This window comes from Lutra lutra, chromosome 1 (genome assembly GCF_902655055.1).
Source record: "Lutra lutra chromosome 1, mLutLut1.2, whole genome shotgun sequence".
Lineage (NCBI taxonomy): Eukaryota > Metazoa > Chordata > Mammalia > Carnivora > Mustelidae > Lutra > Lutra lutra.
Genome location: NC_062278.1, coordinates 32,616,229 through 32,629,947, shown reverse-complemented (window position 1 = coordinate 32,629,947; position 13,719 = coordinate 32,616,229). Strand labels below are relative to the sequence as shown.

Here is a 13,719-nt window from a genome sequence, read left to right as displayed (position 1 = left end):
ACTCAGGTGAATTACCTCTTTGCTGTCTTTCAATTTTGTCACCTGTAAGAGGAGGTTAATCATAATATTACAGTTACTCAGTTATTTTCTTTAGGTAAGAATTTAGTGACTTAATGTATTTAAAACATTTAGAAAAATGTGTGATGCTTAGTAAGTGCCATATAACTGTGCTGGTATTAGCAGTGTTTGGAATATTTAAGAAAGGGTACAATTTCAAAATACTCATCGTGAGAGATAGGAATCCCAATAGTTCTCTACTTCAGTAGTTCTCAAAGTGTAGTGTGCATTAAAATCACATGGTGTGCCTGTAAAGTACAGGTTACAAATCCTTATACTCAAAGAATATGATCGAATAGGTCAGGGACCACTTAACTATAATTTTAACCTCATGCCTGGTCTTTCTAAAGCAGAGAAATAAAGAATTCTTTGAAACTAGAGAAACCTCATAAATATGTAGAGAAGGATCATGTGTTTAGAGACATTGCTTTCAGTTGTTTTTCGTATTTAAAAAATGTGTTTAAAGGTTACCTATTGAATGGGTTATTTTTTTAAAAGATTTATTTATTTGAGAGAGGGAGAACATAAGTGGGGCGAGGTGCAGAGGGAGACGCGGGCTCTCCACTGAGCAGGGAGCCTGATGCAGGACTCAGTCCCCATACTCCAGTATCATGACCTCAGCTTAAGGCAGATGCTTAACCCACTGAGCTACCCCAGTGCCCCTTGAATGGATTATTATTCCAGTTTGTCATGCCTGTGCCTGATATTTCAAGAAGATTTATTTTGATGAGCCTATATTTGCCTCTGAAAACACCTACATGCAATTTTATGCATACACGTAGTACATAAAATACTTTTTCAAAGGAAAATTACTCTCACCTTTCTCAAAAAACCGTAGTATAGAAATATAGTTCTTTAAAAAAAAAAAAAAAAGGTTTTGTTTATTTGAGAGAGATCATGATCCGAGTCAGGGGTAGGGGAGGGGGAGAAGCAGAAGGAATGGGAAAAGCAGACTCCCCAGTGAGCAGGGAGCCCGGCTTGGGACTAAGTCCCAGGATCCTGGGCTCATGACCCAAACTGAAGGCAGATACTTCCCTGGCTGAGCCACCCAGGTGCTCCATAGATACAGTTCTTGAATTAATAAAAAATCAACCAAACAAAAACCAAACTTCTACTTCATGGGCCCCTCTCTCAGTTCTTGTTTCAGTGCTAGCAGAAAGCTAAGGCAACACCCATTTTATTGAGATGTCCACCAGTTATTACAGCCAGAGTAGGAAAAATATAAACATATTTTGATAATGTAACTAGAGATTAATTTAATATTAATAGAGGGCCTCAGAATTGCTAAGAATGGTCAAATGTGAGGTGAAAAATTTAAGGTTTAAATAACGTGCTTTCCCTGGGCACCATAGACCAAGTATTACCTTGTTGTAATGGTATGGGAGATAAATAAAATAATTGAGTCTTTTTGCTTTTGAAAGAGAAGAGACAACTGAAAGCCGTTCATTTTTTTAAATCCATTTCCGGTCTCTGAATTCCTGCAGATCACACAGGGCCTGATGGAGCAGCTATGAGCTCAGGGTTTATGGCCGCTCTTCACTTAATGTCATACACATTTTCACTTTTCCAGGAAAGTTTGTTTTTGATCAAAGATGTTTGCTTCCACACATTCTATGTTGCGTGCCATTTTGCATGTGCTAATCTTTCCAGTTTGTGTACTGTGTTTCTGTGTGCCCACAAAAGTAGTTTAATGTTGTCTAAGAGGTTTGTCAGTACACATACTTGTTCAAGTGCACAGTGTTGTCTATCACTCACATTAACTTTGCATCTTTACTAACTGAAGAGAGAGACAGCCAGAGAGAGAGATACAGAGAGAGAGCTACCACTGTTTGTGTCTGTACTCTTGTATCACCTGTATCTAGCACAGACGTGGTACAATGTGAGTGATTAGAACATATTTGTTGAGTAAGTAAATGAATACTGAAGAGTTAGCCAGAATTTTATTTTCTGATTTTTATTTTCTCCTTATTTTTTTAAAAGATTTTATTTATTTATTTGACAGAGAGATCACAAGTAGGCAGAGAGGCAGGCAGAGAAAGAGAGGAGGAGGAAGCAGGCTCCCCACAGAGCAGAGAGCCCAATGCTGGGCTCCATTCCAAGACCCTCGGATTATGACCTGAGCCGAAGGCAGAGGCTTTAACCCACTGAGCCACCCAGGTGCCCCATATTTCCTCCATATTTCCCCCCAAATTTTGGTAGGCTTTCAAACTTTTAAAACAAAAATATTTTATTATGAAAATAACACCAGACTAGAGAGACTTAGAAGGAAAAAAAAAATACCCATTTTTCCATGGTCCCTGAGAAATCAACATTAAGATTTTAGTTTTTTTATCTTTTTTTCTAGCTCTTTCTCCCTATCTTTTCCCCTTAGTTTTTCTTCTACTAGAATGGTATAGGTTACATCTCTGTTAACCAGTACACATGATATTCTCAAGTTTCAGTGGCCTTAGAATTAATTGACTTTGAGTGGACGTGGAGTCTGTGTCTCCCGATGCCATCCAGGAGGCCTGGACTCTCCGAGCTCCTTGTGGGTGTCTGCTCCCTAGAAGCAGAAGTAAGGATCGATCTTACTATCTCTTGAACTCAGGGCTATGCTGACTGCCTCCAAGCCTGGGTGTTTGCCCATCCTGTGTTCCAAATGATTTATAAATATACATGAATTCTCCCATCATTTTATTTCTTTCCATTATCTGTTCATTCATTCAACAAATGTTTATCAAGCACCTAAGTGTCAGGGGCTATTGTAGGCACTGGAGATGTATAAGCATTTCAGTAGTTGTGTAACTACTTAGTAACTAAACTAAGTATTTAAGTATTGTAAGTGCTTTCTAAGCAAAATTAACTATTACTCCTTCTCTTTGAAATTAAACCACCATCAAAATAATGACTGAAGGTATCATATTTCTCTTTTAACTTGTATTAACATACAGAATGATAAATGCATATGGACATTATATGGTCACAATTAAAGAGAAATTTAAATTTTCAGGAAAAGTGACATTATAACTCTATTCCAAAAAGAATAAGAAAAGAAAAAAACAATCAAAACTTACTTTCAGAAGGAAAGAAACAGAGGAAGCAACAAATCCCGAATCAGAGATAGACGGGGAAAAAAAAGGGGATGCTTTTTAGAGTTAGGAGGGTTGTTTTTTTTTTTAATTTTTTATCTTTTGGCATCAAAAGTTGTATAGGTTGATATTTCATGTATGGTGGATTTTTCCATTAGATCAACCAAACATATTGCTTTGTTTTGCACTAATGAATTATTTACTTGTCCCCTTAGAAAAGAGAGACCACTGAGTAGATTTTAAGTTAGCATTTGGAATACCTTGTAAGTCTCCATATCTTGTAAGTCAGGTGATAGAGTCAGCCCTTCCTTGTCCATTGTTAGGGCGCCCTGTAGAGTCTATAAGATCTAAATCCAAGATACAATGAGAGAGAAACAGGGTAAGTACAGGGGAGGTAAAAATGACAATTTGCCAACATATACACAAGTTCTGTAGAAGATCCTGTTCATGTCAGAAGTACTAAGTTTAAAAATAAGTGAAGTTGACTGCATTCCTACAGGGATTTCTCAGTAATCCTTTAAAAGGCTATTTTAAGTATTTTGTTTTCCAAAAGTATAATTGTCTTTAGATAATTATCCTTACAATTACAATTCTATACTCCATCTCAAAGACATTAATAACTCATCTAGAATCAAGGGTTCTCCAAATATAGTTTAAGTATGACTAACTAATTTAAGATGTAAAGTCAAATCCTAATGTTTAGTACTTTAATTGATTTAGGTTATTTGTGCAGTAAATTATATCTATAATGTGCAGATTCTATAAAAATCTAATGCAAGTCTTTAGAGAAATGATTGATAATAGTACTTTACGTAATAATTTAAAAAAAAATTCATGTGGCTAACAAATTATATTGTATCCCTATTTGTTTTTATATACTTTTGATTTATGACTTAAAAATGTGATTTTAAACACAAAATTAAGATTAATTTCAGGATAAATTTTTTTCCCCTTGAAAATTTAAATTCAGGATAGAGGAAGTTTGGTAAGCAAGGTTTTTTTGTTTTTGGTTTTTGGTTTTGTTTTGTTTTGTTTTTTACAGCTACAAGAGTACTGTTGAGTTGTAATTTCAATAAGGAAGTCTGTGTTCTGTATATTGAGGTTTATAGTTGGCTCAGATTTATAACCATCTGCAATTTCCATATTATATATTTAAAAAGGGAGATGTAGATTAATGTTGATTGCAATTCATGTAATTTGTCCTAATGTCAAAAATCCAATATTAGGATGAAATTTGTTCCCCTAGCAATAAAAAAAACATTCATAGGACCACCAAAATACTGTTTTTCACAGTGCAAAATATTGTTCAAAATTCATCATCTGTGAAAATTGGTTCTAGTAGCTGAAATAAGTTATAAATAAGTTATTATATGTTCAGTCCTTAGGGTCCATTAAGATAGGCATTAGGAGATAAAGGATTATTTGTGAATTTTAATACCTTAGTGTATCTATAGAAAGTTGTCTTGAAATGTAATTCGGCACAATTACAAACTTGATCAATAGGACGAACCCACAGAATTTTTATATTTGTAATGGAAAGGAAGAGAAAGATAATAAGATGATTCATGCAGTAATATTTTAAAATGCATTGGTGTGTCTTTCAGATTTTGAAAGTACTACATTTAATCAATGGATATGTATGGGATATTTTCCACAAGGAACAAAGCTGCTTTATTACAGATGGCTTTGGAGAGACTCACTCACTGATGATTCTTAGTAAAACAAGAAGTTGAGTAGGCTCAGAGCTCTAGTTTTGTTTTATTTTGTTTTTCTTCTCTTTTGATAGATGTTTTGCTGGAATTGTGCCAGATTTTGCCAAGAACTGTGTAAATGGAAAATAAATTTAAGTTGAATTCTCAACGAAGACTAGATTCTTGCTTAGTTTATAACTTTCCTACAAATTCAGAAAAACAAAACAAAACAAAAAAACTCCAATAACTGATTTGTAGTTAGTAGGGATCCTAATATAATTCCAGGAGAAGTTGGAGAGGAAAATCATAAAATTAAACAATGGTGCTTATGCCAACTTCCAGCTACTACATCAATGGTTCCAATCAGGGGCCATTGTAATATTTTATGTGCCAGGGATTATGATAACCTATAAAATATAGATATTATTTTTATACTCATTTTATAGATGAAGAAATGAACATTCAGAGAAGTTAAGGAATTTACCTGAGTTTATACAGCTAACAAGTAGCAGAGCTTGGATTTGAATGCAGACACACTGAATCCATTCTCTAGATTGGACAAACTTTCCCCCAAGTGCTACATTAGTCTTTTTGTTTTCTTTTCCTCTCACCTATGCTGTTTCTTCTTGGTGAACTTAAGGCAGTTCAGATCAAGGATTTTATTTCATATTTCTTTGTGTTGCTAATGCTTAGCACAACTCTTAATACAATATATGTTCACTCTAGAGGTAAACCAATGAATAGGAGAGTGAGAAAATTTGGATTTTAAGATACACAAATATTTTTGTTTGACATTCTACAGAAGGTAGAATTCTCCTATATTGATTGGAAATTTTACCTCAAGGGCAAAAGGAAGCATGAACTCAGCTAACCAGCTTCAACCCTACAACCCATTTAGGTACAGCTCTGAATGAAGTCCTGCCTAGTTTGAGTCTGCTGAGGCAATTCCTGCTGCTAATGCCTTAGTAGCTTCTGCAATATTTGGGTCCCATGACAGAAAAGTCTATTCTAGTTAGACTCCATATTATTAAAAATGGGGGTGGAATGGGGAGAGCAAGCAATATTGCTTTTAAAATTTCTCTTATTCTACTGTCAGTCTTCCTCGTACCTTTTGGGACACAGCCAGATGATATTAGATTCTATAGGAATATTACAAAAACCCCAGGGATTCACTTCTAGAATTCCATCTAGACAGTTTTGATAATCATTTGAGATGATAACAGATACTATCATTGACCCTCAACTACTTTTGGGGATTATTCTAAATTTTGGCTAAGAACCCCTCCTCCCATCTTTAGGGGGAATTATAATGGTAGGAAATTAGGCTGAAACAAAGTACCTAAAGAACATGGCATGATTCATTAATCACATAGTTGTTTTAAAGTGTTCTGTTTCCCTTGTGTTCCTCTATTCTGTATAAGTTCAGGTGAAGCTATGTGTTTTCCTGTGGTATGGTCTGTTTTTATACTTATTCTGATAATGTGTGAGTATTTGGGAAATGTGTGTGATTCAGTAGAGGGTATTTAAGTCTACTCTCTACGCAGTGAGTAATTAACAGAGGCTGTCTTCTTATTTTTAACAAATATCTCCTTGTAGGATGAAGTTCTGACAGGAAAATTACAGGATTGGTGCCCCTGGTAGGGCTTATGTTAATATTGGAGGCTGTATGCTCCTTAAAATGTAAATGGAGCTTAAATAAAAAGGTTAAGAGGCAAGGTTCTTTTAAGAATATAGGTGTTCTTTTACAAATACAGGTTTGTGGGTAAGGCAGATATACCTCCCCACCCCCCACCTAGGACAGATGTCACCAGTTGTCTATTAATATTCATTGTGCATCTGTCAACTCCTCTCTGAACTTGCTACTCTCATGCTTTTAGTAATTTTACAAGCATTTCTGTGCTGCAAGATGTTTTCATATGATATATGAGACAAATGGATATTTTAATCGTTTAATGTTTTCTAATTTTAACCTGCCAAAGAATATCAAAGAGAAATTGAGATCAAAATAAGGCTTTGTTAATAAAGTAAATACTGTTTCGCTCAATCTACTAAGAAACAGACTTGAAAACATAAACAAAACCCTGAGACCAACGTTACTGCCATGATTGGGGGAAGAAAAAGAGTTGAATCATATATATGACAAAAGAATAAAATTATATACATGTATGTTTCGTATACCTCAATAGAATATTACCAAGATCTGTCTCTTAAATGGTTGGTTGCTTGTGTGCCTATAAAAGTGGTGTTTTCAAGGGGGGGATAGTTTCCAGCCAACTAGGAGTTTGGTTTCCTCATTATAAATCTCACGTGACTTTGATATATTTCCTTGACATACTTAGCACTTACGTGTATATCTTTTTCCAGCTGCGGGTATGTAAATATTTAGATAATTCAGTCACTCATGTTTGTATTTTATCTTCTAACCGGGAGGTTGTTGAAGGAATTCGCCCTGCCCCTTTTTTTGATGCTGACCGTGCGTAAAGTCAACTGTGTTCTCTTCCCAAAGTTCTACCAGGATTCGTGCTGAGGACAGCTGCTGTTATCATCCTTGTTCCCTATTAAAGCCTCACTCTGCCCATCGCTTTCTTCTTGGACCCTCTCTTCTTTGTTACTTTTCTGTTTCCCATGCAGAGTTTGGTTGAAACCAAGAAGTTGGTCTTACCAAGTGTAGTAAAAACCTGACATCTTATAACATAAAAATTAGTACGTAAAAACAAACCGTTGTAACCACAATGGTGGTTGTCAGGTGGCTTACAGAAACTCAGAATTTATGATGGAAGAGAGAAGGCTTTTTATGAGTGAGTCAATATTAGAGAGAGAAGCTATGTGACCCAGAGGAGACGAACACCCCCTGCTCTAGGGAAGAGGACTATATGTAATCTATACTCTTCGGAGAGTCATGGGTGCTGTTCCCTATATGATCTTGGCATAGCTCAAATTTCCCTTTGAGAAAGTGCATCAACAATTATTGATAGAAGATGAGAGACTTTTTCTTCAAAGTATGATTGTGGAAAAACTTCGGGAACCAGTGATACTGAATTTTTTATAGATTTTTTTTGTTTTGTTTTTATTTTTTTAAAATATTAATTAATTAATTTATTTATTTGAGAGAGAGAGAGCGCGCATGAGTAGGGGGAGAATCAGAGGGAGAAATAGACTCCCCACCGAGCAGGGAGCCCGATGTGGGACTCCACGATTATGACCTAAGGCAAAGGCAGTTGCTTAACCAACTGAGCCATGCGGGTGCCCTATGTTTTTATTGTAAGTAATCTCTACACCCAACACGGGGCTGGAACTCAACCCTGAGATCAAGAGTCTCATGTTCCACCATCTGAGCCAGCCAGGTGCCCCAGTGATCCTGAATTTTAATTGCATAAAGAGTTGTGTAGGAATTGAGGTTCTCAGTATTAAAAACTGATATTATAAGCTATTTACTAAAAAATTCAAGTTCGTAATTAGAGAAGATGACACAGTATAAGACAAGCGTTATACCTCCTTTCGTTCATTATCAAATTCTTTACCAAGTAAAAGGAGTATGAAATCATGCGGTTTAACGGTCATGTTTTCTCTGTATGCATAGGGAAGGAACAACAGATGCCACTAGGTTTGACTGCTTCTTGTTTTTATAATCCATAATTTAAAGATAAGCAGTCAAAATGAACACTTCAAGCATTGGAAAGAAGAACAGACAAAGCATGTTTCACTGTGGGTTTCAATGAAAGGTTTTGAATTGGACTCGGGTTGAATCCGAGTTCTGCCACCTTCCCGCTGAATGACAGCTAAGAGTCTCACTTCCCCCATATGGACACCAGATATAACAACACCCACCTCATAAAGATGTTGTTGTGATGAAGGGGATGATGGATAATTAATGTTAGTTTTCTCTTTCTCTTTCCTTTCTGCTTAGACTTGATAATAAAGAATAATTTATTATAGTGTTTCTGAAGACGGTGATTGCCATTTATAATTTTTATTGGGGAGGTTAACCAATTACTCATTATAAATACCACTCAGGAATTGGACATTTCCTTTTCTGAAAGTTACACAATATGAGGAATTTGAGATTTCTGTGTTTTTTGTTAGGATTTTCAAATGCACAAGCTCTATATTCAAATAACTTTTTTTTTTTTGGCTAACCCTATTCATTTCTTCAGATCATTATATGCTAACAGTGTATTTTCTCTGGAAGTGTGTTCCTCAGAAGCAAAGTTCAGCGGGATATCCTGGAAAAAGAAAACTGAAGAGTTCAGTAGCCAAATAAGTTTGAGAAAGTCTGCATAGAGTACCTTTCTGTTGGCGTATCATAGCGTGCTTTTAGCAAGACAAAAGACCCTGAGAACTGCAACTCTTTTTTGAGCAATTACGCATTAGCTATCTGAGGAAAGAGTATTTCACGTAGCATGACAATTTAGCCTTTAGTAATGTAGATGCCATTTTTATTGCTGAAATTCTTTTACGGAATACTGCTGTACAAACATTCTGGTGAAAGCTTAGGCCTGAGTTTTCCATTCCCAAAAGTCATGCTAGCTCGGGTGCAGCTATAGGGAACTGCTGGTTAGGAATAGAGTGAGTCTTGAGCTCCACTGTATGTTAATGGTGTCTGGGTGATCTCCAGGTTCTGTAATTGGCCATTACTTCCTCTATACACTCCCTGGACAGTTTTATTCTTTCCCATGGTTTCAGTCTCCAGCTCCATTCTCATCTATGGCTCCAGCTGAGATTTTTTTCTGAGGTTAAACTTGGATATTCAGTTGGCAACTTGTCATCTCCACTTGGAAAAATCAAGAAGTACCTCAAGCCCTCCATGTCTCAGACTGAATAAATCATCTCCTCTGTCCTTCCTCTTAACAAATTTCACTCTTTGATTTTGCACCTTCATTGGGACTGTCATTCACCCCCTGCTCAGATTGCAAACTTGGAATGCTCTGCCTTGTTCTTCTTGTCCATCCTGTGCATGTTCCGTTTCGTTTTCATCCCACATTGCCAGTGGTCAGATCCTGTTGATTTTATAACTAAATCTCTAGATTCTTTCCTCTGTTTTCTGTCTGGCAAGGTCCCAAGTTTTCAGAATTTATTGTTTAAAGAGTACAAAAGTTTCTCAATCAATTTACCTCCTAATTTAGCCTGCGGTAGAGTCCAGTGTCATACCAATGGTGAGCTCTTTAAAGCCAAGCATGGGGGCACCTGGGTAGCTCAGTGGGTTTAATTTTCTCAGGGGCATGCACTAAGGAAAAAATACCAAGAGAACTGGAGTTGAATCAAAATGGTATCTTGCAGGGGCGCCTGGGTGGCTCAGTGGGTTAGAGCCTCTACCTTCAGCTCAAGTCATGATCGGGGTCTGGGATCCAGCCCTACATCAGGCTCTCTGCTCAGCAGGGAGCCTTCCTCCCCTTCTCTGTGTCTCTGCCTGCTTCTCTGCCTACGTGTGATCTCTTGTCTGTCAAATAAATAAAATCTTTAAAAAACAAAAACAACAACAAAACAAACAAACAAAAACAAAAAATCAAGCATGACTCTGCCCATGCCTCACTTAAGATATTTCAATATTCTGTTGCTTTCAGGTAAGTTCTAGAACTTTGACTTGATGTACAACGTTCATCCCATTATTGCTTCTGACTACTTCTTCAGGCACAAACTTTCTAATCTCTGACACGTACCTTCTACTCAGGCCATACCAACTCTCCAGGTCCCACAAGTGTACCATATTCTTTGGCAGTTGTGCCTCTAGTGAAATCATCTCCTTTCTTTTATTCTTGACTCAGTTTTCAAGACTCATCTCAAATTTTATGTCTCAGGATGCCTACTCTCCCTTGTTCAAGCTGTCTTAAATGTCCTTTTTTTTTCCCATAGCAAACTGTGCATCCCTATTTCCTATCTGAAACGGACTTTCAGAATTTAAAATAATGACTGCTTTAACTAAATAGCTATTACCTCAGTAGTTGTTTGTCATTAGCATCCACCTTCGGTAATTACAGCCAAAGTCAAGGCTGGCCATATATATTTTATTCTTTGAAATTCTATAACATTTGTGATTGAGTAATCTAAAATCTAATTTAAATTTCATTTGACTTCAGTATAGCCTTTGTGAGAAAGTATGAGTTTCTCAGTTATTTTTTCCCCATGTTGCCAGTTTATTTCTTCCTCCTTTACTGGTTGGTTTCATTTAAAGACTTTATAGTATGTTGTATACCCTGCATTGAATTAAAGCTGTTTCTCAATATTTCAGATTGTAAAACTATTACTTAAGATTTCAGATGACAGTTTTCTTTACTTCATGGTCCATATAACTGAATGCTCTTTAAATTTTACCATTCATCTGTTTATTTCATTCATTAAGAAAAAATGTTAATTGTAGTAGTTACAAATTAGAAATTTATAAATCAGTCCATGCAGAGCTTACAGTCTAGGAAAGGTTGAAGAGAATGCACATTGATTATCATTTAAAAATAAAATCTTTTAATGTCTTTCTATAGAATATGTGATTAAGTTTCAGATCATTATACTCAAATAGATCTTCCCCATTAGAACTTCATTCATTTTTTTCAACAAATATTTATTGACGCCTACAGCATGCTCACACTCTGTCAAGCATAAGAGAAGCAACCATGAGCAAAATCAGACCCATAGATCTTTCAGAGCAATGGGAAAAACAGGATTCTAAGCATCAAACAAAAAAATTGAAATTGCAATTCTGATCATTCTTACCAAAATGTAGCTGTGTAGGGCTATTAGGTTTATAAACGGAGCACTTAACTTTCTTTGAAAGATCAGGGAGGGCAGAGATTTGAAAGGAAAGTGGATGTTAACTAGAGTGAGATCATTTGGAGCACAAGTCCCTGTGGCCGGTGTAGGCCTGTGGCAGGAGGAAGCGTGTTGTGTTTGTGAACTAGCGCGAGGTGAGGTGAAGAAAACAGAGAAAGAAGTGGAATGGGAAGAGTCTGGAGAGCTAGACAGGGGAATGAACACACTTTTGTAGATCTTCTTAAGGACTTTATCTTAAGAGCCAGGAGTATATTTTAAGAGCCACTGAAGTAGGGGAGAACCCAGATTGTATTTGCATTTCAAAGCCTTCTTCTGGCTACACTGAAGTGAAGTGGTTTAAGAGATTTCCTAAATCCCGGTGGGAATTGATAGTAGTTTGACCTGGGTTGGTAGCTGGCTGTAGAGATGGAGATGAGGAGATTGATTTGAGGAGGAGGACAGAGATGGGGAGGTGTCAAGGAAGCCTGGTTTCTACTTTGCATTATTCATTGAAATTGGATGGCTAGATAAGAACAAGTTTTGGGGCTCAATTAAATTAAGCCTTGGGCTGTTGCATTTGAGAAGTCTTTAAGAAATTTACATGTTAAATTTATCCACAGCAGCAGTATGGTAGGAATATTATAAAAGATGAATCTTGATCCCTGTTTTAGAAGTTATAATCTCATTGGAAAAAAATAAGGTATAGACACAGGAAATAATTAAAATGACACAAACACTCAGGACCTCACTTATTATGTAATACAGAACGCAGGCCCTTACCCAATGTCCTTTTTCACTCTATATTATATTTAATTATTTAAACTCAATTACATAACATTTCATCCTTGAAGTATATTAAATATTAATGTATCACTATTGGCAACTAATGACATTAATTTATTAATTCAAATTCTGGGAATGTGTATACACACACACACTTTTATTATTTAGGAAGATAGAAAAATTTATATAGAGAGCAGTTTCATCATAAATTTGAATATGATGTTCATTGGTCTACCGAGTAGGTTTTTTTTAAAGTGTTGGCTGATGTTAGTTTGCAAATGAGATTCCAAGAAGCTGTGCTATTATCTGTAACACTCTACAATTCTCTCACTCATTCCTCTGCAAAAAATAGGCACGGATGTGGTAAACACAGACAGGGTAATGACTTCTGACAGGCTTTGTGCACAAGGCATTTGAAGAGCGGACAGGATTTGTACAAAGTTAAAGCAAGAGTATTTTCTAGGTGGAGGGTCAAAAGCAATTCAAGAATTGCATGGTGTGGTTGAGGTGGACACCAGTAGGACTAATTAGTAGATGGGGTCCGGAGTAAATACAAGGTCACTGTTATGCCCTGTTTACGTAGTAGTACTTACAGCTAAGCTTTTGCGATAAGATTTCTAGTTGTTTCCATATGATAATATGAAACTATTTTGCCACTTCTTCTGCAGGCTCCCGTCTTCGTCAGGAAGATTTTCCACCTCGCATTGTTGAACACCCTTCCGACCTAATTGTGTCAAAAGGAGAACCTGCCACTTTGAACTGTAAAGCCGAAGGCCGCCCCACACCCACTATCGAATGGTACAAAGGGGGGGAGAGAGTGGAGACAGACAAAGATGACCCTCGCTCACACCGAATGTTGCTGCCGAGTGGATCTTTATTTTTCTTACGTATAGTACATGGACGAAAAAGTAGGCCTGATGAAGGGGTCTACGTCTGTGTAGCAAGGAATTACCTCGGAGAGGCCGTGAGCCATAACGCTTCGCTGGAGGTAGCCAGTAAGTACATGGGGCTCTGGGCTCTTGACAGCAGGAAGGGTGCAGTGGGATCTTTTGCCTGGAGAGTGGTAATAAGAAGTCAAACCCCTATCCCAGGCTTTACTTGAGCAAAATTTCTAGCTTTTTGTATGTACAGTCCTCTACCTATTTGATATGATTTTTATTTTTTTTTAATTTTCATCGTAGCTGGTTATTCATGCTACTTTGGGATTTGCACATAGTTGTTAAACCCTTCTACTTGGGATTTGAAGTAGTTCTGTTGAACATTTTCATTGAAATTGATTTATCCTTTGTTGCTCTCCAGTATACTGAAGGCAAGTACATTTCTGTGGAAAGAATAGCAGGGGTATTTTTCATTTGTCTTCGTTTGGAGATATACTTTCA

At 36.7% G+C, this 13,719-nt stretch overlaps 1 protein-coding gene across 6 annotated transcripts in view; it reads left to right on the top strand.

The window, feature by feature from the left end:
• Positions 1-13,719, top strand: part of ROBO1 (roundabout guidance receptor 1) — a 1,187,644-nt gene that overhangs the window by 837,120 nt on the left and 336,805 nt on the right. For all 6 annotated transcript variants that reach the window (XM_047722064.1, XM_047722068.1, XM_047722063.1 and 3 more), the window contains one exon: positions 13,009-13,335. In XM_047722064.1, the coding sequence (XP_047578020.1) occupies positions 13,009-13,335 (327 nt within the window). The remainder of the gene's footprint in view (positions 1-13,008; positions 13,336-13,719) is intronic.